This window comes from Balaenoptera physalus (assembly GCF_965194825.1).
Source record: "Balaenoptera physalus genome assembly, chromosome: 5".
Lineage (NCBI taxonomy): Eukaryota > Metazoa > Chordata > Mammalia > Artiodactyla > Balaenopteridae > Balaenoptera > Balaenoptera physalus.
In genome coordinates, this window is record NC_138884.1 from 30,045,959 (window position 1) to 30,069,880 (window position 23,922).

Here is a 23,922-nt window from a genome sequence, read left to right on the forward strand (position 1 = left end):
CATTTATTTTATGTCTGTAGGAGTCCATCAATGCATACAATGAACCAAACAGCACAAAGTTTGTTTTCATGTTAAGCACACGTGCTGGTGGTCTTGGCATCAATCTTGCTACCGCTGATGTAGTAATTTTGTATGACTCAGATTGGAATCCCCAAGTAGATCTTCAGGCTATGGTAAGAGATAACAAATATATTCTGTGCCTAACAGACGTTTTAAAGTAAACTGATAAACAGTCTACAAATGTCAGCGACTTAATCCCGTAGAATTTTATTTTCTCTGACCTAATAGTACAGTGAGGGTATTTTGCAGGTGATCTTCCATCTAAATCAGGGTATTTCCATCTTACATCTTTGCCATATCTTAGGACCTTAGAGTCCTCTTATATCTGCATCCTGTTGGTAGAAAGGGAGGAGAGAAAGCTGAGAATTGCCCAGGAAATTTTTTATGGGGCAGAACTGAAAGTGACCCCACATTCATTAGCCAGCACTCAATCACATAGCGTAACTTACTGCAAGGGAGTTGGTAAATGATAGTATAGTTGTGTCCCAGGAGGAAGGGGTTAGTGGGTTTGGGGAGCTACTAACCTGCCTGCCACATTAGATGTTTAAAATTTTAGGCCCATGTGTGGGAGTATCTTGGCCAGATCAAGAGGATCATTCTTTTTTTTTTTTTTTTTAAATTAATTTTATTTTATTATTTATTTTTGGCTGCGTTGGGTCTTTGTTGCTGTGCGTGGGCTTTCTCAGTTGTGGCGAGTGGGGGCTACTCTTCGTTGTGCACTGGCTTCTCATTGCGGTGGCTTGTCTTTGTTGAGGAGATAAGACTCTAGGTGCGTGGGCTTCAGTAGTTGAGGTGTGTGGGCTCAGTAGTTGTGGCGAGCAGGCTCTAGAGTGCAGGCACAGTAGTTGTGGCACACGGGCTTAGTTGCTCCGCGGCACGTGGGATCTTCCTGGACCAGGGCTCGAACCTGTGTCCCCTACATTGGCAGGTGGATTCTTAACCACTGTGCCACCAGGGAAGTCCCAAGAGGATCATTCTTTTTTTTTTTTTTTAGTTATTTCTGAGATATACATTTTAAAATAATAACTAGAATTGTGACTTATAACATTATACCAGAACATACAAGATTTTTAGGAATTTCATGTAATGTCTGAAACATTTATATTAACATATTTCCATACAAATAACCCCAAAAAAGTTTAGTGTTAGTTTTGTTTGTTTTTTTATACTGCAGGTTCTTATTAGTCATCAATTTTATACACATCAGTGTATACATGTCAATCCTAATCGCCCAATTCATCACACCACCACCCCCACCCCACCACGGTTTTCCCCTCTTGGTGTCCATACGTTTGTTCTCTACATCTGTGTCTCAACCTCTACCCTGCAAACCGGTTCATCTGTACCATTTTTCTAGGTTCCACATACATGCGTTAATGTACGATATTTGTTTTTCTCTTTCTGACTTACTTCACTCTGTATGACAGTCTCTTGAGAGGATCACTCTTATGTTGAGAAAATTTATGGTCTATAGATTAATACGAAAACTTACAAGTTCTAAAGTTTGATATTGCTAATAATTTGACCTGCAGTATTTACATCTTTGGTGTTGGCCACTTTCATCCTGTGACTCTTTGTAAGGGTGGCTGGGAAAATTGATCAATTAGAAGTAGGGGAACTTTGTAAGATGTGTTTTGTGAACTTACCAGAAGTTAAACAGAAAATAGAATTCAAATTAATTTGATTATTTACATGTAGTTAATTGGGCGCTATTTAAAGACTAGGATTTTTATATTGTTTGTGGAGTTCGTTTATTCATGTCACTTTTTTCCCTAATTGCAATGAAAATTTAGATTTGATTTACGTAGAAAAGCATTTGAATTTAAACCTAAGAGAAAAAGATTTTTTAAAAACTTTTATCATCAGACTTAAAGATTATAGTTGTGTCTGTCTTGTCTGGAGACATGATGTATATTTTATTTCCGTATAACCTAGAAAAATTAATACAGTAGTTTCTCACAGATTCAGCAACTCTGATGTGTTCTATACTTCCTAAAAGATTTTCTTGTGAGATAACCAGTTAATTTGATTGAAACTGAGAATTTAAGAAATGTTAATGGAATATGAATCCGTTATAGTTGTTTTGTTTCGTATTTTTAAAACCATTTTGTACTTGAGAATATTTTCATTTTGTTCCTCAGTATATACACTCAAATGTTATTTATGTGGATTTTCAGCTGGATTCAAAGTAACCTGGTTATTTTTCTAGGATCGAGCCCATAGAATTGGACAAACCAAGACAGTCAGAGTGTTCCGCTTCATAACGGATAACACTGTAGAAGAAAGAATAGTGGAACGTGCTGAGATGAAACTCAGACTGGATTCAATAGTTATCCAACAAGGTGAGCCTTAGGACTTAAAAAATTTACCAGGTTGAATTTATAACACATTTTTCCTGGATTTTTTTTTTAGGATATTCTTGTTGTTAAACATATATTAAATCAAGCTACCAGGCAACATTATTTATATTCCAGACTAAAGTAAGCTTCAGTTTTGTTAAGAGGATGGGTTTGGGCTCAGGAAGGTTGAAATTTGAATATTGAGTCGGCTGGTTAGCAATTCTTTTACAGTATCTGAGCCTCTTCTTTATCCGTTAAATAGGGATACAGAGATTTTTAAGGACTAAAGGGGATAATGTATATAAAAATACCCAGCATTCAGTGTGGTACATATTAAATAGAGGTATGATGAGTGATTTACATGTACTAACACTCAATTGACTACTCTGGGGAAACTGAAGAGATAACAATAAAACTCAGAATTCTTTTTTCTAGTCCACAAGGATTTCTTTTTCTTTTTTTTTTTTTTTTTTTTAAGATTAGTTTTGTTTTTTTTTAATACTTTATCTATTTATTTTATTTATTTATTTATGACTGTGTTGGGTCTCTTAGCTTTCATGTGAGGGCTTTCTCTAGTTGCGGCAAGTGGGGGCCACTCTTCATCGCGGTGCGCGGGACTCTCGCTATCGCGGCCCCTCCCGTCGCGGGGCACAGGCTCCAGACACGCAGGCTCAGTAGTTGTGGCTCATGGGCCTAGTTGCTCCGTGGCATGTGGGATCTTCCCAGACCAGGGCTCGAACCCGTGTCCCCTGCATTAGCAGGCAGATTCTCAACCACTGCGCCACCAGGGAAGCCCCACAAGGATTTCTTGAGCACCCGCAGATGTCAGGCACTGTTCTTAGTGCTGAGAATACAGTGGTGACTGAAACCATCCAGTGTTCTTACTTTCAAGGACTTGATAATTTAGTGAGAGCGAGACACAGAATAAACATTTATGTAAATAGGACTAGATGGTGAAAGTGGGATTTTATTTTGGATTAATTGAGGGGAACTTCAAGTTCTCATGCCAGATCAGCTTTCAAGGAAGACATTTATATTTTCATGAAGCTTAAAATAAGAGTTAGTGATGGGATGTGTAAAATGTAAAAACCAAAACAAACCCTCAGTAACCTTGAGCCCACGTTGGTTTCCTTCCTTCCCAAATTGAGTCATGACCAAATGCATTTTATCTGTCTCTAAAGCTAAGAGGTATACTGTTGTATTATCCACTGATTATTCCATTCGTGTGTCTTGGTTTTGTCAACCAGTCTCTAATTTCCTTGTAAGGAAGGGAATGTTACATTTCTTTGTTATCCCATAATACCAACCATAGAGTTAGCCACGTGTCTGTATACATAAAGACAATACACGATTGCTTTATTATTAGTTGTTTTTGTTAATAATTGCTTAACGTAGTGAGCTTACTTTGTACCAAGCCATGTGCTAAATATTTAAATACTGAATATTATCTTCTTTAGTCTTCATGCCAGCTGGAGGTTGGCATCAGAGGTAGAAGCAAGTCACTTATTTACTGTTTACACAGCTAGGAGGTGACTCATCCAGGGCACCAAGAGCTACGTAAACTATTACAGTGCAGTGTTTCATTAGGAAAGTCTCTGGGGACTTCTGGGGCCTGCCAAACAGAGGTTTCTCATGAGGGATGTAATGGCTAGTTTTTTTTCCCCCTCACATTCACCCATGCTTTTAGAAATACATCTGCCTTGTGATTCTTGTTCTCAATTATTTTCATCTCTGAAACCCTTTTCTTTTTTTTGAAGATTAAAAAAATACAAATTCTTTTACAGTCAGCTTAGAAAAGCTGCTTGAATCTTTTGACTTAGTGTTTTTTGGGTATTTTTTTATATTTACTAGGGCAACTTCTGGAGCAAAATTTTGTACTAGTAGCTTTGTTAATCCCATTTATAGACATATTAGTCAAACAAGCCTTGGGTGCATGCCTCTGTCTTAACTGTTTTGTGGGCTAAGGGGTATAACTAAAAATATGAGAATATACAGAAGTACTTTATGTCTGAAAAGTTCCCTCCCAGTCCACAGGGAAGTAATTTCTGTAAGCTTAAGAGCATTTTGATAGCAGTGAGATAGCTTTCAAGAAACATGTTCTGTGGATATATTCTAACTTTGAAAGTCACAGATATTTGATGGTGCATTCTATTAGGGATCCAAAACCATGATACAAGTATGTAAGGTCCCAGAAAACAACTTGTATCTCTACCTACTCGTTACGAGTTGGTTGAAATAGAAAAATTAAAGTAGAAGAAGTATATGTGAATGGCTCTTGAAGTTTGGCAATAGAAGGCTTTTGTACTTCACTTTTGTAAGTAGAACAAGCTGATTTGGGAGCATTAGTAGTAATACTAATCAGTTTCTGCTTATCAGAAACTTCTTGTGTTTATAATGCTCTCACCTTTTGATACTTAAAAAAAGTTATGGTAATAATTTTGATTTTCAGATATCCCAAATTACTGTCATTCTCACTGTACAAGAATATATTTTATTGAAGTGGCATTCGGTAGGCTTCATTATGTAATATGTAAACTTTAGAAATATTTCAGAGTTTACAGATTAGAATTTGGTATTTTATGTAAAAATGAAAATTATCAGATGAGAATAAGCAGAAATGATTGACGTTTGAGGCAGAATTATGTGTTATTACATCTAACATTTAAAATTCCAAATATCCAGTAAACTAAAGTTTGTTTGATTAACATTACACAACAAAACCTTTTTTTCAGGAAGACTTGTGGATCAGAATCTGAACAAAATTGGGAAAGATGAAATGCTTCAAATGATAAGGCACGGGGCAACACATGTATTTGCTTCAAAGGAAAGCGAGATTACTGATGAGGATATTGATGGTATTTTGGAAAGAGGTGCAAAGAAGGTGAGATGCAGATGAAATGCTATGTTTAATGTGTAAAATATTTTAAACCAGAACTGTTTGAGGAAATAGTTATGTGAGTTATCGGTAATCTGACTTCCCACAGAAAGAAGTTTTTATGTAGTGTAAAGCCTAATATATTTTGGCTATAGTCCTCATGCTTTTTAAATTCTCAATCTAATAGGATGTTTCTTTTGTTTCCTAGACTGCAGAGATGAATGAAAAGCTCTCCAAGATGGGTGAAAGCTCACTTAGAAACTTTACAATGGATACAGAGTCGAGTGTTTATAACTTTGAAGGAGAAGATTATAGAGAAAAACAAAAGGTAATTTAGAAAGAGATTTTGGTTACTTGAAGACTTAATATTTTACTTGAAACTGAAACTTGGAATTTAAGTGTTAGGTGTAATGCCTTGTCTCAAACAGCAGTCATTTCTGTTTACTCACAACTAAATTATTTTCAGTTTTGTGTTAAATTTAATGCCACATTTTCAGTTGGTAAAGTAAAATGTTTAAAAAGTTTATGTATACTGTTAACAGTGCACTATGTTGTGTGGGGTGATTATAGTAATTGGGGATATTTGAAAATTAAAACTGTTGCCAAAAAAGATCGTCACAACCTTATTAGGCTATTTTTTTTTTTTTAACAGCAGAATTGGCTGGTAATTAAAGGGAATAACTTCTAATTTCATAAGTAATACTTGTTGTTATATAGTGAAATTAGAAAATACCTACAGGGTAGAAGAAAAAAAAAATTCTACCTAATGCTTTCTCTTTTAATGTTTAGGCATGTACATCCTCTGAATTTTGTCTAGGCTAAATATATATCTACATTTCTCTCCTAATTGGGGTTCTAAACCTTCTGTAGCATTGTTTTTCACCTAGTATTCGTTTGGTCAGGAAATACTTACTGAATGCCTATGCTCTTCACTAGACACCGTCCTGTGTGTTAATTGCATAGTCCCTAGCCTCATAGAGCTTATAGTCTAGAATTTCATGAATATCTTTGCATTTATAAATAACAGTCTTAGTGACGTACATAGTCGGAGTTGCATTTATGTAGGATTTGCGACTATATAATAAAGTTGGTGATTTGAATTGTTTCCCATGTGCTAGATTGCATTCACAGAGTGGATTGAACCACCTAAACGAGAAAGAAAAGCCAACTATGCTGTTGATGCCTATTTCAGGGAAGCTCTTCGTGTCAGTGAACCTAAAGCACCCAAAGTGAGTTGACAGAGCACAAATGTCTAAGAATATTGGAACTGTAAATCATTTTTCTTTTTATACTCTTGCGATAAAATCAGATTGAGAATTAGATTTTATGGTTTCTTACAGTATACCTCCTTCAGCTTTTGTTAAAAGTTTTCTAAAGATTAATTTTGAATATAAGCATTTAAAATTTGATTAATGTTTGTTCGGTTTTAGTGGAAGATGCATTCAGTTGCTTGGAGAATTGGCTGTCATGATTTTATAGAATGAAAACAGGTTATAGATGGATTTAAAGCAAAATAGTTGCTTTCTTATGAAGAATACTTTTTTTTTTTAGGCTCCTCGACCTCCAAAACAACCTAATGTTCAGGATTTCCAGTTCTTTCCTCCACGTCTATTTGAATTATTGGAAAAAGAAATTCTATATTACAGAAAAACGATTGGGTACAAGGTAGCAGAAGTAACACTTTGTTCATAACTAACCTGGTTTTTTGTTTTGTTTTTTAAATATTTATTTATTTATTTATTTGGTTGTGCCGGGTCTTAGTTGCAGCATGCGGGATCCTCATTGTGGCTTGTGGGATCTTTAGTTGCAGCATGTGTACTTCTTAGTTGCGGCATGCATGCGGGATCTAGTTCCCTGACCAGGGATCGAACCCGGGCCCCCTGCGTTGGGAGCGTGGAGTCCTACCCACTGGACCACCGGGGAAGTCCCTAATCTGGTTTGTTTTTAACTTAATAAATGCAGAATATCAATATGTTTTCTTTCATGGCTGGATTATAATTTGTGAAATGTCATGTACTTGGTTAAGAGTTTAGTTCATTGCATACTTCCTAAAATATATTGACTGATGAAATAGAAAAAAAAAATAAATATTTTTAGGTGCCTCGAAATCCTGACCTACCAAATGCAGCACAGGCACAAAAAGAAGAACAGCTTAAAATTGATGAAGCTGAACCCCTTAATGATGAAGAGTTAGAGGAAAAAGAGAAACTTCTAACACAGGTATAGCCTTCAATCAACACAGAATTTAGTAACCATTATTTTGTAAGGTGCTGTCTTAGGCTGTGTTAGAATATATAAAGGAAGTACATTTTTTTGCTTTCAAAAATGGAATAATTGGAGATCATAAAGCATGGGCCATATGGTGTTTGCTACATTTTGATTGTCATTAGTCATTGAGGTGGTAGAGAAGATTATGGATTTGCACCAGCCTTGGTAGAATGGGTATCCTTTTGATCACCGTTCTTCCAGCACTCCCATCTTCCCTTTCCTGTGAATCTTCTACGTTGCTACTAAGTTATTATTCTCAATGACAAATCTCTGCTCTGTACTTTTTTAACATCCTTTAAGTTTCAATCAAGGCCTTTCAGAATCTGGCCTTAACCTACCTTTAAAGCTTTATTTTCCTTCTGTTTTCCCACTTGGTTTATATCTTTGCCCTTTAGTCTATGTTCATTCCTCCTGGCAAACTTCTACTCTTTGAAAGCTCAGCGAAAATGTCACCTTTTTGTGCAGCGTTCTTTATTCTCCCGCTCAGCTTCAATTGCTTGGCTATCTAAGCAATATATGATGTGTTGCTAAAAGTGCTCATCTATGTACATGAAAATCTACCACTTTAAAAGCACTTAACTTAAAAAGAAAACTTGGAGCAACTGAAAATTTTCTGTAATACTCAGCAGCATTGGTAAAGTTTAATAGCTTTTCTCCCAAGTTCAGTGTGCTGTGATTATATGTTTTGTTTCCATCGCTTTGAAGGGATTTACCAATTGGAATAAGAGAGATTTTAACCAGTTTATCAAAGCCAATGAGAAGTGGGGTCGTGATGATATTGAAAATATAGCAAGAGAAGTAGAAGGAAAAACTCCAGAAGAAGTCATTGAATACTCAGGTAATTCTCCTATTATTTTAATAGGTATAAGAATGTTCTCAGGCTTCTGGAGAGCTGTTGGAAAGTTCAGATTTTCTTACTCTGAATACTGTTTTGATAAGCTTAATTTCACCACAACTTAGTGCCTTGTTTTGTTTTGTGTTTTTTAAAAATTGAATTGGAAAATCTCCCCTTCTTTAAAATGGCGTCGTTAATTTTTTTTTTTTTTACCCCCATTCACTAGCTGTAGCCAAGGAAACAAGAATAGGTCACTGAATAATTGTGCCTTCATTTTTATTTCATTGCCTTTCATAAGCTTTCAAGTGTTACGTGTTTCTGTGTCTCCTGGAGCCAGTCGGATTGTCGGGTGGGTGTAGCTCTGGTGGCCCGCCCAGAGCGTCAGAGTAGACAGCGAAGAATTGGGGGATACGTCCCGTAATCATCCAGCCTATCTTCCTGGTTTCTTCATAGTTAAGGAAACTGAGGGATAATTATGTGACTTACTAGTGTTGGCTGGGGGGGAAGTGGAAACATTTCTTAATACTCAGCAAGTAAAATAGAGCACTGACAACAAGAAGTTATTTATCTTTCTGCCCTTCCCCCACCTATCCCATCTGCCCAACTCTTACTCCTACAGCTGTGTTCTGGGAAAGATGCAACGAGCTGCAGGACATAGAGAAGATTATGGCTCAGATTGAAAGGGGAGAGGCAAGAATTCAAAGAAGAATTAGTATCAAAAAAGCACTTGACACGAAGGTACTTTGAATATTAATAAATGTAGTAAAATAACTCCTATCAGTAATATGAGAGTTTAAAGTAACTTTTGAAAAGGAAAAGAAATGATGATATAAAATAAAAATTTTTTTTTCAAAGGACAGCGTTCAAACATTATAGGTGTTCTGAACAGAATATACCTCAGTATTTCAGTGGATATATCTGGGTCAAAGTCACTATGATTGGCTCTTTGCTGTGTGGTGTCCCAGAAAGTCTGAGTCTATTTCTTTTTCAAAAAGTAAAGACTGAAGTTGTTTCAGAACAAAGATTACAATGTAACTGACTTTGGATAGAAAGTTGATGTGAAATACAACATTTATAGCTAACTTTACTAAAGCCGAGTTTGAAACATAGATTATATAGGATTTGTATTTTATATAATATAAAATCTGATTTTCATAGATTGGACGGTACAAAGCACCTTTTCATCAGCTGAGAATATCTTATGGTACTAACAAAGGAAAAAACTACACTGAAGAAGAGGATCGTTTTCTGATCTGTATGCTTCACAAGCTTGGATTTGACAAAGAAAATGTTTATGATGAATTGCGACAGTGTATTCGCAACTCTCCTCAGTTCAGATTTGACTGGTTTCTAAAGTCCAGAACTGCAATGGTGAGTACTGGGGGCCTTTTTCTGTAGTGTAGTAGAATTAAACTTCCTCTGACAGTTCAAAGGAAGTAGGTTATTTAATATTCTTTAAGGTAACTTTTTAAATTCTGTTAAGAGAAAACTGTGGTTCAGCTGTATCTTTGAAGTAAATTTTTGTTACAATATTGTTTGTATCACAGTTTAAATCAGTTCCTTAAGAAACAGTTCACATCCACAGTTAAAAACCTAATGTCATAAGTACCTTACAAAGTTTATTTTTTCCATTGTTTAGTAGCATATCTTTTAACATCACTATATATGATAGGACTAATTATTTTATGTGAATTTAAATCAGGTTCTAAATAGGAGGAAATGTCACCATCAATTTTAACTTCTGAATGTGATGATCACAATTTAAAATTTGACTTTTGGTTTTATAAATGAACACTTTCTATAAAGAAAGGACTTGTACTCACGCATCTGCCCATCAGAATGCTGAGTTTGAGTTATTTAAAAAGAGCTTAATGTAGTAAAACACTATACTGATTTAATCCTAGGTTTTGTTTTTATTCCCAATATCAACCTGTTTCTGATCAGCAAGTTCCATTTGTAATGACCTAAAATTAGAATTCAGAAAAGTTTAGCTTTGATGAATTGCTCTTCTCTTATGTGTTTTTTTTAACTTTTTATTTGATATTGTATAGTTGATTAACAATGTTGTGTTAGTTTCAGGTGTATAGCAAAGTGATTCAGTTATACATATACTTGTATCTGTTCTTTTTCAAATTCTTTTCCCATTTAGGTTGTTACATAATATTGAGCAGAGTTCCCTGTGCTATACAGTAGGTCCTTGTAGGTTATCCATTTTACATATAGCAGTGTGTACATGTCAATCCCAAACTCCCTAATATACTTCCCTCAAATACTCCCTAACATACCCGCTTCCCCCAGTAACCATAAGTTCGTTCTCTAAGCCTTTGAGTCTGTTTCTGTTTTGTAAATAAGTCCATTTGTATCATGTTTTTTTAGATTTCGCATTTATCATATGATATGTCTTTTTCTCTATCTGACTTACTGTATTTTACCACCTTTGAGTTTTTAGCTTCATCTTGTGTTCTTCAGGATGATGATAATGCCAAAAAAATTCTGTAGTCTTAATTTTGAGATGTACTAGGATAGCAAAGTTTAAACAACTTTATAGTAGGATTTACCTCAGTATATTTAAAATACATTGTTACTCTTCAAGATGGGGGATAGTGTTTAGTCTTTAAATGTGACCACTGAAGGGGTTTTTTTCAGTATACATCAACGGAGGCTACTGTTTTATGAAACCCTAGTTTGGGAAACGTTGCACTATAGATGCATTATAAATATATGGTTAGAGGAGACACATTCAGTTGCTATAAGCTCTATATTATGTCTTAAGTAGGAACAATTTATATAATTAATAAGTGATTTTGTGGTGAGTGAAACAAGATGCAGTGTCACATTGATTTACTGGTACAATACCATGGTCTAAAACTGCGTGTTATTTCCTAATGTGTTTCATGTTAAGGCACACATACAAAATGATAATATGCGTATGGCCCCTTGTGATAAACAGTTGAGGCATAATCCTTCTCTAAGAGCCAAGAAGATTCATACCATAGTACATCTGTAACACATTCTGGCATGTGTATCTCAGTGTACCTGTTAAAGGAAATAATTTTGATGCAGCGTACTACCTTCTCTCTATATATACTGTTGCAAATATTTCCAAACCTTATATGGTTGTGTCCTATACAATAATATTTTTAAATGATGTTATTGTGACCATTTGTATAGAATGTCACTTACGACAAGGAAAGGAAAAAAACAGTTTTACTCAGTAGCCAGCAATGATACAAATGGACTCCTGTTTTCTTAAGGGGTATTTACTATTTCTACACTGTAATTTAAAATCCTTTCTGGAGCCTGTGTAGATTGCTAGGGAGAGATGAGGTAAAGCTCATCGTAGATTTCTATGACTTATTTTTCCAAAACTGGGAAAGACGGTAGGTGGTACATTGACTACCACAATTCTAGTGGTAATGCGTTTAAGGGAAAGATTATATATACCTCTTATTAAGTTTTAGTTGATTTTGACCCTCAGATATGTGCTCTGTTAATTTTAAGTTTTGGATGTAGATGAAAGTTTTCAGGCATAGACACTAAGTAGCAGAATTGCATATATTAAGAGATGTTCATTTTCACTGCTTCAGTTCCAAAGTGAAGGAAGAATTTATGAAAAATACACAACAGTATGACCTTAAATAATGAAGTGAAAAATTTACAGATATCTTTTTTTATCCTCCTAGCATGGATTGTGTATGAAAATTATCAGTTCCTTTTGCTTTTTAAAATTTTTTCTATTGGGGGTATATAAGTGATATTACACTGTTAAAACATACCTTTGGTTTTGAAATTGTAATCATGAAAACTTACAGATGGAGAATACAGGTTTACCATGTAAATTTATGTTTGTAACTCAGGAGCTCCAGCGGAGGTGTAACACTTTAATTACCTTGATTGAAAGAGAAAACATGGAACTAGAAGAAAAGGAGAAGGCAGAGAAAAAGAAAAGAGGACCAAAACCTTCAGTAAGTACCCATGAAAATGTAAATATTTTCTTGGGGAACTTAACTTTTTTCAAGAATTTGAACATTACTTGGCTATCACTGATGTGTTAGTCTTTTTTTTTTTTTTTGGTAAGTAGTATGGCCTTGGATTGCTTTAAAAGTATAAATTAATGCATTGTGTGGGGAAAATCATGTTATGGTGGTAGTTCACAGTATGGGGATTTGTGAGAATATGGGAAGGTCTGTCTTGTGAATGGCAAGAGCCTACACTTGATGTTGAGAGTACACATACACGTTATAATTTTAGAATATCTAAAGAAATGTTAGGAAAGCAGTGGCCTTTACAACCTTTACTGTTCACTTCTAAACTTTGATTTATTGTACCAATGATAGCAATGTGAAGGCAAAAATTATAAGAAAAAAAGTCATTCTGTTATCTAATAATAATTTATATAGTCATGTGTAAGTGAACGTATCAGGAAAGTCTGGTATACTCAAAAAGTATTTCTCATTACTGCTTTCTTTTGATAAGAAGGCATGTTATACATTTGTTTGGTGTATTGATTTACTATTGCTAATTGTGAATTACTCATTTACTTCATTATTAGCATTAAGGTATTTATGTTAGTAAAATATGTAGATAAGATTATTTGGAGAATTAAGGTTATTCTGGTTAAGGAAATTAATACCTGTTACTAAGTAGCAGTTATAATAAATTGCTATCGTGTCTTCCAATATATTTTATGTTAATATTACTCTTGTGATGAAGAATAATCCTTCTGTTTGTTTGTAGACCCAGAAACGTAAAATGGATGGAGCACCTGATGGCCGAGGAAGAAAAAAGAAACTGAAACTATGAATACATATTTGTTTCATAATCACTAACTTTAAACCAGTAGTTCTTTAATTTACGGGTCTTCATAAGATGTACTGTACAATGCTCAATTGTTATGTCATTCAAAGACATCAGGTTCATCTGTTTACCAAGCTAGAAACATAGTATGTAGTTTCACTTTTTTAAATGCAACAGCTGTGCTGAAATTTTTTTATCATTAACACTTGAAGTAATAAAATAGGCTTCATTTATTAATAAATGTTTCATTTGATTTATTTTTATATTATAGTTCCATTTGTGAGGCTTGTGACTTTTGTTTATCAGCTATAATTTCTACACTTGTAAGGCTTAAAAAGAAGCAAACAAGTTAAAAAACAGAAAATTGCAAATAACATTTGTCCCTTCAGTCTTCACTTAGTTGTGTAATTGTTTTAATTCACTTTGCCTTTGCAGAAGTTTGGGTATCTTTGTAGTGCTATTGAGTCTCATCTGGGAAGATTATGTAAATTGCATTCTCCTTGCTTATTATATGGGTAGAATGGGAAAAAAAGGCAAGACAAATTCTCATTAAATTCTGTGCATATTTCTGTTATGCTTTCTGTTTCTGTAGTTGGTTCTGAGGTGAATATGCCCTATTCTGTTTGGAAGAATGGCCTTTTAGTTATATAGCCAAAGACATTTAGTATTTTCTGGTTCCTCAAGGTGTTGTTGTACCATTTTGTAAAAGGAATATTATTATTACTTTTTTTAATTGTTTGCTAAATATTTTTGACATATTACCTTCTGAAGCAGCCACCGCTTAGAAAGATAATGTCAAAACTAAGGTGATTTTTTTTTTTAAAAAGACCCAGCCAAAATAATGTGTTAATTTGTCATACTGTTAAAATGAAATTGGTAACAAAATGTATCCCCTTCCAGTTTACTTTTTTGGGTTTTAGAGTAATTGAACATTTTATTTTATTATATTTAAAATAATTTCTAAGTGTGAGCAGCAAGACTGACTGTAATTCCAGTTTTTATTTTCTATGGACAGACTTGATAAACTGGAGACCCTGAAGCAGGATTACCCAAATTGTAGTGTCAGGATTTTAGCTGTACCAGAGGCCTTTATGTGCTACACATAATTTGTATAAAGTTTTATATGTGCAAATTGGGTACATAAATAGTCTCCATTTTTCTAAGGGAATGCAATAAATGTAGCATCGTGAATAAATATAACTTTTATAATCCTTAAGTGGTCTTTTCTTTCCATTGCTGTAATTTTCTTTTCTCATTTGATTTTTATTTGCTTTTTTCCTTAGGACGTTATCTTTTTTCCTTGATTGGATTTTTTCGTCTCAGATTTCTATCAGTTGCTTTCATTTGCCCACACATAATTGGGATTTTTATTTATAAGGGTGATTTCTATAGTATTACTACTACTGCTTGCTTTTAAAAAGTGGGATTGCCGCCATCAGTGTCAAGCAAAATGCAGTGTTTATGGCAATTTGTGGAGTAATTTGGTTTGTTTTGTGTTCCCCCCAAATTGACTTCTTTATAACCTTGGATTCTTAAAATGACAATTATGGATCTAATATATGCAAAATGTGAGGAATGGTTACTTCTTCCATGAAAAGAGCTATCATTCTTAAGAGTGGTGGCTTTATTTTGGAGGAAATAATTGGGAAAATATAAGGCCAAAGAAAACTGTACAGAGGTCACAAAGGAAGTGGTGATTTCAAGAGGAAGAAAGCACAGCCTAATTGTGTGTGTGTGTGTGTGTGTGTGTGTGTGGTGGAGGAGGAGGGAGTGGAGGAGGTGGGAGGAGGTTGAGAGTGGAAATACAAAAGGAACCTAGTGCCAGCCCTCCAGAGCTCAGGGACATGGGAACATGTGTACAGGGGAACACTTGAAAAAAGCATGAAAGAAACAATATTAAGTGTAGCATTGCGGTTTAGCCAATGTGTGAGGCGTTTGTGTTTCCCAGGTCAATTAGGGTATCACTCTTGTATGTCTATCCAGAATAAAGTAAAGCCAAGTTTTTATTTATACTGCTAGTTAAGGGAAGGAAAAATGATAACTAATCTCAACCCAACTGTTTTAAAAGAGAAGTTGGTGGTTGGAGTGGACTCAAAATTGGAACCCAATTTCCAATTGATTGCCTCAATTTCCAGTTGAGGAATAGGAAGGCTTAAATAGGTGGAAGGAATGGTCCCTAAAGCCAGCCTAGAAGAGGCTGGGTGTTTACACAGGTGACCAGGGTCACAGTCAATTGTTACCCAGAATATTTCATTTAATAGTTAATTGAGTAAGGCTCTCTATATTATTCTGTTGGGAAGATTATATTCTATTGGGAAAATATACATGTAAAACTAATAAAATGTAATCATTTTAACTTCAATATTTTAAATATTAATGTAACTTTGGAGAAAAAAGATAATGGAAAATTTTCCAATAGCAAATATTTTTTAAAAAATCTAGGGTATTTCAAATTCATACAGTAGACTTAAGGTGTGTGCTTTAATTTTATAGCAGTGCTTACATATGCTCATTTTAATGTGTTAAAGTTTTATTCATTTCCTTACGAAATCTGAACTGAGTAGCCCTAATTGAGGGTCGTGGCATTTATGGATCTCTAAATGTTGGTCTTTAAAGGATACTGTCTACAATATTAAAAAAACAACCCAATCAAAAAATGGGCAGAAGACCTAAATACACATTTCTCCAAAGAAGACATACAGTTGGCCAAGAGGCACATGAAAAGCTGCTCAACATCACTAATTATTAGAGAAATGCAAATCAAAACTGCAATGAGATATCACCTCACCAGTCAGAATGGCCATCTCAGAAAATCTACAAACAAATGCTGGAGTGGGTGTGGAGAAAAGGGAACCCTCTTGCACTGTTGGTGGAAATGTAAATTGATACAGCCACTATAGAGTACAGTATGGAGGTTCCTTAAAAAACTAAAGGTACAATTACCATATGACCCAGCAATCCCAGTACTGGGCATATACCCTGAGAAAACCGTAATTCAAAAAGACATGCACCCCGATATTCATTGCAGCACTATTTACAATAGCCAGGACATGGAAGCAACCTAAATGCCCATCGACAGGCGAATGGATAAAGAAGATGTGGTACATATATACAATGGAGTATTAGCCATAAAAAGGAACGAAACTGGGTCACTTGTAGAGACGTGGATGCATCTAGAGACTGTCATACAGAGTGAAGTAAGTCAGAAAGAGAAAAACATCGTATATTAACGCATATATGTGGAATCTAGAAAAATGATACAGATGAACCGGTTTGCAGGGCAGCAATAGCGACACAAATGTAGAGAACAAACGTATGGACGCCAAGGGGGGAAAGCGGGGTTGGGGGGTGGTGGTGGTATGAATTGGGAGATTGGGATTGACACATATACACTAATGTATAAAATAGTTAACTAATAAGGACCTGCTGTATAAAAAAATAAAATTCAAAAAAAAAAGGGTACTGTCCAGTTAAGTGTAACAGGTACACGATAAGATAGTAAAAAGGGTCAATATGTTAACATTTAACACTTTAACCAATTAACCTGCCAATTTGTTGGTGGTTTCAAGTAATTTTTCTCAAATAGGATTATGCTTTGTAATATTTTATTTCATGTTTGTGTATTTTAAAAATATTGCTATTTTTTAAAGATCATATGTCAGTGTGGTAGATAAGTTCAGGTATAGTAACATTTTAAGGAACATTTATAAATCCCATTTCTTAGAGGCCACCAGCCCTTAGCACCAGACCCTTCCCGTCAGTGTGTCTCAGGGGGAATTAATTCAGTGGGCAGGCAGGCTCAAGTTGAAAAAGTATGAACAGGTTGACTCAAGTGCACAATAATGCACTTGTTCCAGGCATAAAACACAGTTGTCCTGATTCCTATGACTATTTTAAAGGCAGGGGCATCTCTTTGTAAAAATAATAGTGTAACCTATCTCATTGTATCTGGACCCAGAATACTCCTGCACAGCCCTCACGCTCGGATTTGTGCACCAAGTTTTAGAATTACTGCCTGTGTTTAGGCAGTCACTCACTGAACACTGGTGAACTTGACAGCAGAAGCAGTCGGGGTAGTGTTCTAACGTCCTCACCATGTACACCTCTTTCTCAAACCACTTTTCTTTTCTGCTTATATCTCAGGCATCACTCAGTACTGCAAGTTGCACTTGGAAAGAAGTATCACCCTGAATCTGATGTATTTTGAAAATGGAGATATCATAGTAATCTTTGGACTTGCAGTGATAAACTAAAACCTTCACCTGGGAGCTTGTAAGAAATGTAGAATCTAAGGCATCATGCCGGACCTGCTGAATCAAAATCTGCATTTTAATAAGACCCTCAAAGGTGATTCATATGCACGGGAAATTTTGAAAAGCACTGCTTTAAACTGTCAAAGTAAAATAAAATGAAACCTTAATAGTTGTTTAACAGATATATTAACATGATGTCATCAGGGTAACAGATCTTTTAGCTTAGGTCAGGAAGATCATTCAATACGCTTTCAGAGAAAATGCTTTTATGTTGAATTTTGGATCTGCAGATGGTTTTAGCAGGGGTTCCTCTGGTGGGCTGTAATGTACTAGCATTTAAGTCACCACATCTCAATTACGTTGGAGCAACGTGTGGTCCCAGGACCAGCAGCAGTGGCAGCGCCTGGGAGCTTGTTAAAATTACAATTGCTCGGATCAGATCACACTCCGTTCTGCTGAATGAGAATCAGGGCTGGGGCCGGGTGGCTTGCATTTATGTCCGAGGCTCTCCAGGTGATTCATACTGAAGTTTGAGATGCACTGGATTAGTACCTCTCACTATAGTGGTTGGTTTCCCTTTCCTTTAAAGGGAACAGATGTTACATAACTTTGGATTGTGACTTGCTTTTTTCGACTCACATTTATAAATTTATAAATCCAATTATGAGACTATAAAAGGAAGCAGGCTGAGTGCGTGGGTCATTAAACGAATCATGCCTGAGTCATCTCATTTTTATAGCGAAGGTGAGGCGTTCACGGGTAAAGCTATAAGCCACCTCTCCTTATAGGGATGATGTATGAACAGTGGTTAAAGAACCAGACGTGGTGACAGAAGGGTTTTGGGTGATTGTGTCCTCTCTTTCACAGGAAGGACCATTTTTAACATCAAAAGTTATTCTCAGCACATTTGTCCTGCTGTATGTTGTCACTTTCGAGACATGGTTGATCTGGTTTGAAGTCAGAAACTTTTGTCCCCCCTGTTGACGCACAGACGACGATATCTGCTGCTAGGGATGATGGTCAAGGTCAGCTTGCGGCACGGTAGACTTCTGAGGAGTCGCCATAACTACCGCTTGGAGTTACTACTGTCTGGGTACTGTTAAAGTAGCCTACAGATGGGTCATTTTTCTCATCTGCGGCATCAGCCTCGCGTCTGAGTAGAAGGGAAGTCAGGAACATGAGGCAGCTCAGGAACAGGAGCTGCTTCCCCCGGTTGGACATGGTGCCGCTTGGAGGACCCATACCTATCGTTTCTAGTCCCGTGAGCTGCGCCACCTGGGAACAAGTCTGGAGGAAGCTGGCTTTTTAAAAAGGTTCGGGGCGATATGCTGAGTATGCGTGCCCTTGTTTTTATCAGCAGGTATATCTGGAGATAGAGTCGGGAACTCAGGATTGGCTTTTCTGCATTTGAAGGCTTTGCCCCCAGCAAAGGAGAGCGCGGACTGATAATATTCCGGACTCCTCTTTCCAAACGCTCTGTTGGCACTTTTTCTTCTTCTCTTTTTTTTTGGCTGCAAGCTTGCGGGATCTTAGTCCCCTGACCAGAGATTGAACCCAGGCCACAGCAGTGAGAGCGCCAAGTCCTAAGCACTGGACCGCCAGGGAATTCCCTCTGTTGGCGCTCTTTCTTGATTCGACAGTATAAATCGTTATGTATGTACCACTCTCTTCCAGTTGCCACTTTTGAAAAAAGAAATCTGCTTTGAGGAAGTTTACACAGTAAGAGAAATTATAAGGGGGGGGGTGGGAGTTTGGAAGCTATCGTTAAAGGCACTGGTGGGGCTGCACTTCTTCCAGAGGCTCTAGAGGAGGATCCAGTTCTTGCCTCTGCCAACCGTCCATGGCTTGTCACTCCAATCTCTGCTTTTATGGTCACATTGCCTTCTTTTCTGTGTCATCTCCACCGATTCCTTCCTATAAGGACACTTGTCAATACAGTTAGGGCTCCCCAGGATGATCGTCCCACCTCAGAATCCTTAACTTAATCCTATCGGCAAAGATGCTTTTCCCATATGAGCTAGGGCTCACGGGTTCCATGGATTAGGACCTGAATTCTTTGGGGGCCGTTACTCAGCCTGCTACACCTGTCAAATTCAGTTTGTTTCGTTTCCTTTGTCTTACCTCCCGATGTTTAGAGACACATTCAGTGAAGCCCATTTACTGAACTCCACTTACCTTTTCTTTTTCTTTTCACTTCTATTGTACTTAGTTTTGATGGCTTGCATATACCACCTTGGTGTCTGGCTCATTCTTCTAAAGTCAGAGCTAATGTTCCCAAAGGGACCCCATAAGACTCTGTCCCAAGTTGTGATAATACAGTAGAGAGAAGTCATTACAACCTGTTTAATTTCCTTAATTTCATAAATAGCAACAACTTGTCATTGAAGAGATGTATTTACCAATAGAACTATACAGTAAGTTTGGAGAAAATGACTGATAATCTCATTACCCTAACACAAAGTTCTTATCTTTTCGAGGCATGTCCTTTTAGTTTTTTCCATATTATTTAAGGCTTGAAGTAGCAACGTGATCACTGATAATCTAGAATTCATTATGCTAACAAGTGACTATCTCATGATTCAATGAACTATTTCCTGAATATTGGACATTTAGGTTGCTTATTATTCATTATTATAAAAAAGGTTAGGAGGAGCAATATTGGGGTGACTAGTGTCAAATAAATTTTAGAATGCTTACCTGGCAGAAAACTAATTGTGGAGTCATCCTCTGTCATCACCTGAGCCCTGGTGGGTGTAGCAGCACAGCAAGGACCTGTGGCTGGTGTCTCCACTATGGGAAGTGAATGCCCTTGGCTGCCTGTCTATTTCATTCACCCTGTATGTGGGCTCCTTAAATTTGGCACTGGGTACTGGAATGAAACGTACAACATCTTTCCATTCATAGTTTACACAGTAACACGGACGTCATGGGCATCTGGTATATCTCCATTATGCCTTCCAAATCCCTAAGAAAACTAAAATATTAAATGAGGAAAAATGTATATGCTTTTTCTCCATAAAAATGTTATCACTGGGGAAGAATATGTGAAGAGTGAAAATGAGCCCAATTTTCCATAGTGTGTAGTTCCATTCTTAGTAGGAAATGAGGCATTTTTCACTCTTTTAAGCCGTTAGATCACTTTCATTACCCAGCTACCGAATACACCATAGGTTGTATCTAGAATACCCTAGGTTTTATCCTAGAAGCCTAAAAAACTTAGTTTTGCTTCCCTGGCATGTCTTACTGGGAGGAAACTGGGAATGGAACAGATCAACTTCATAGAAATCGCCATCGGTAATGTCACCCAGAAAAAAAGATGTATGCATAAGCACTGCATTCATCTGAATGTAATTCCTTAACAAAAGACAGAATAAGAGAGCGAAAGAGAGTGATTTTCTGCAAAACGCTGAAAGGCTAGGATTAATTTCAGGTATGAAATAGAATCCTCCATGGCTTTTTTTTTTTTAACAAGTCTGATAATGTGAATTTCTCCTGGACACAGAAGTACTCAGTGGGAAGGTCAGGTTGGTTGCTTCATTTGGGGACTAAGTCAGGGCATCAGTAGGACCTGTTGGGTGTATCTGAGAGTAATCCTGGCCAAGATGTAGTTTTCTCATTATTATTATTTTTTTAAACATTTATGAAGGATCCATATCTCTCTGAAATGCTGGAGAAGCCCAATAAGTGTTTGTTGAATTTAATTGAGTTTAAAAGATTTTTGATTGTGGTGGTTGGGAAAATTGGAAGATGAGGGAGGGTGACTTTCTGTTGGTAGATATTTACTCAGACAAGAATTAGAACGGAAAGGGATCTTAACAGAAATGGAGTGCAAACTTCTCATTTTACAGAGGGAGAAGTGAGGTGAAGAGTTGTGAAGTAGTTTGGAGAAATCTCCTCTCTGGTTGGGGAAGCTGATGTTGTCTAGCAATGAAGCAAAACCTGAGCTGATGGAAGAGAAGGACTTGTCTACCTATATATGCAGACCCCATGGTAGTCAAGAGCCTTCTCATCCTTGCACAATATTTTGGGAGATGGCTTCTTCTTCTTCTTTTTTTTTTTTTTTTTGCATTTGTAGTTTTTTAAATTTATTTTTTATCAAATCATACAATGTTGTGTTACTTTCTGGTGTACAGCAAAGCGATTCATTTATACATATATATATACACATATATATTCTTTTTCAAATTCTTTTCCATTATGGTTTATTACAGCATATTGAATATAGTTCCCTGTGTTATATAGTAGGACCTTGTTGTTTATCCACCCTATATATAATAGTTTGCATCTGCTAATCCCAAACTCCCAATCCATCCCTCCCCCACCCACCCTCCCCCTTGGTAGCCACAGGTCTGTTCTCTATGTCTGTGAGTCTGTTTCTGTTTTGTAAATAAGTTCATTTGTGTCCTATTTTAGATTCCACATATAAGTGATATCATATGGTATTTGTTTTTCTCTTTCTGACTTACTTCACTTCGTATGATAATCTTTAGGTCCATTCATGTTGCTGCAAATGGCATTATTTCATTCTTTTGTATGGCTGAGTAGTATTCCATTGTGTATATGTACCACGTCTTCTTTATTCATTCATTTGTTGATGGACATTTACATTGTTTCCATGTCTTGGCTATTGTGAATAGTGCTGCTATGAACATAGGGGTGCATGTATCTTTTCGAATTACAGTTTTGTCTGGATATATGCCCAGGAGTGGGATTGCTGGATCATATGGCAACTTTATTTTTAGTTTTCTGAGGAACCTCCATACTGTTCTCCACAGTGGCTGCACCAATTTACATTCCCACCAACAGTGTAGGAGGGCTCCCTTTTCTCCACACTCTCTCCAGCATTTGTTATTTGTAGACTTTCTGATGATGGCCATTCTGACTGTTGTGAGCTGGTACCAGGAGATGGCTTCTTGAAATAGCTTCTGTCATGTGCCATGTTGGCTTGAGAATAGGTTAAGTCATGTCTGTAATACAAATTTTAAAAAGGTTTTTACAAGAAATACCTAAAAGATAATGATGGGGCGCAAAGATGTGGTTTTCAAAGTAGTTTGGAAACTCTAATTTATGTAATATTAGCTGAGGCACAATAATGGTGATTTATATTGTCAGCTTAAAATGAGTAAAGAACTAATTGAGCAGTCTGAAGATTTTACGACTCTTTAAATTTTCTTTGTTCTCTCTTGCGATACTTGCATTTTCACACTTTATTGTTTATTATCTTCTTTTTAAAGGAGTTTGCAAAAGAAGGGAGAGTTGATGAAAGGATTTCCCTTCTAAGTAGCCCTGATAAAGACTTGTGGAGGAAAACTGAGCAACTGGCAAAAAGGAGGTTTAGGCTTATCTGCAAATCTCAGTAAGGGCACTCAGTACTATAACCAGAAAAACTGACAGAGGATGAGGGTATCTCTACAGTCGAAAAGTGCTTCCTGCCCAGCATGAATCAGCAAAGAAAGGTCGACCCTTTTGTTCTTAACTGTTGATTTAATTGAGGACGGTGGGTCTCACTGGCCTTGGTAACAAAGTAAAAGAAAATAGAAAAAAACAAAGAGCACGGTCTAACAATCCTTTGTCGGCTGGATCCTTTCTCTGTTTCTACATATTCATACAGTTACATAAACTAGATTTACACATATCACCAGAATATATGTAACACCAATGTCAGTTCAATTCCACTGATATCCTGGAGTTGCTAAGATCTGGAAACTGTTGTTAGGAGATGTGTTTTGGCTGTTTCCCCTCCCTTGAAGTCTTTCAATCAAAAGAACGACAAGCACTCTGTTTAGAGTCTGTGATGGTGTCATTGATGAAAACGGTGGTTTTACTGGGTTCTCCAATTGCTGTGCCCAGAGGCATCTGGAGAAGTAATTCAAACCTCTCTGGACCCTCTGAGATGGGCTGTCCCAGGTCATCAAGGATTGTCAATCGGAACATCTCAACACACACTCCTGGAGCGAAGACCAGTTTTTGGCTGATGCCAACATAATCTAGTCCAGCTAGTGGGAAAGGAAAGCCAAGAGTGAGACTGCAGAATTCACTGCCAGAAGTTTTCCTTCAGAGAAAAAAAAAATTCAGAGAATGTTTGTAGCACTCTCCTATGTACACAGCACTTTCAGACTCATATTTTTTTGGCTTGATCTTCAGAAAGGGAAAATTTCCATGTTCTACCAAATGCCGCAATAGCCAGTCATCTGTCACCACACGCTCTCCATCACCTTCCAAGCACTTCCACAAAAATCCCACCTATAGACTGACGGCTCTCTGAAGGCAACTTCAATTTGTAATGAAAGCGTTTCCCTTTTCTATTTGGAACTGTTAAGGTGATGATCATGACTTATTTTGACTAGGTTTCACTCATTCACCTTTGCCAAATCTCTGGTTTAACCTTACAACATTCCACTCAATTTTACTCAGCCATGAAGGTTCTGCTATTTTCTGGGTTATTAATCGTTTTGCAAGCTGGCTCACCTGATCGTATTGCTCCTTTGCTACTTA

The 23,922-nt window shown here is 36.6% G+C and overlaps 1 protein-coding gene and 1 long non-coding RNA gene across 3 annotated transcripts in view; one reads left to right on the top strand and one right to left on the bottom strand.

Annotated features, from left to right (window-relative positions):
- Positions 1–14,390, top strand: part of SMARCA5 (SNF2 related chromatin remodeling ATPase 5) — a 47,697-nt gene extending 33,307 nt beyond the window's left edge. Inside the window, exons 13-24 of one of the 2 annotated variants that reach the window (XM_082463331.1) lie at positions 21–173; positions 2,270–2,402; positions 5,132–5,280; positions 5,483–5,602; positions 6,393–6,503; positions 6,826–6,939; positions 7,372–7,494; positions 8,248–8,380; positions 8,997–9,115; positions 9,536–9,748; positions 12,235–12,342; positions 13,115–14,390. In XM_082463331.1, coding sequence (XP_082319457.1) covers positions 21–173; positions 2,270–2,402; positions 5,132–5,280; positions 5,483–5,602; positions 6,393–6,503; positions 6,826–6,939; positions 7,372–7,494; positions 8,248–8,380; positions 8,997–9,115; positions 9,536–9,748; positions 12,235–12,342; positions 13,115–13,180 — 1,542 coding nt within the window. In that variant the 3' untranslated portion in view covers positions 13,181–14,390. The remainder of the gene's footprint in view (positions 1–20; positions 174–2,269; positions 2,403–5,131; positions 5,281–5,482; positions 5,603–6,392; positions 6,504–6,825; positions 6,940–7,371; positions 7,495–8,247; positions 8,381–8,996; positions 9,116–9,535; positions 9,749–12,234; positions 12,343–13,114) is intronic. The other variant, XM_082463332.1, reaches the window with a different exon arrangement.
- The window catches only part of LOC309661636, a 33,480-nt gene continuing 23,664 nt past the window's right edge, over positions 14,107–23,922 (bottom strand). The window contains exon 2 of the long non-coding RNA XR_014264124.1: positions 14,107–22,394. This is a non-coding gene — a long non-coding RNA (uncharacterized lncRNA). The remainder of the gene's footprint in view (positions 22,395–23,922) is intronic.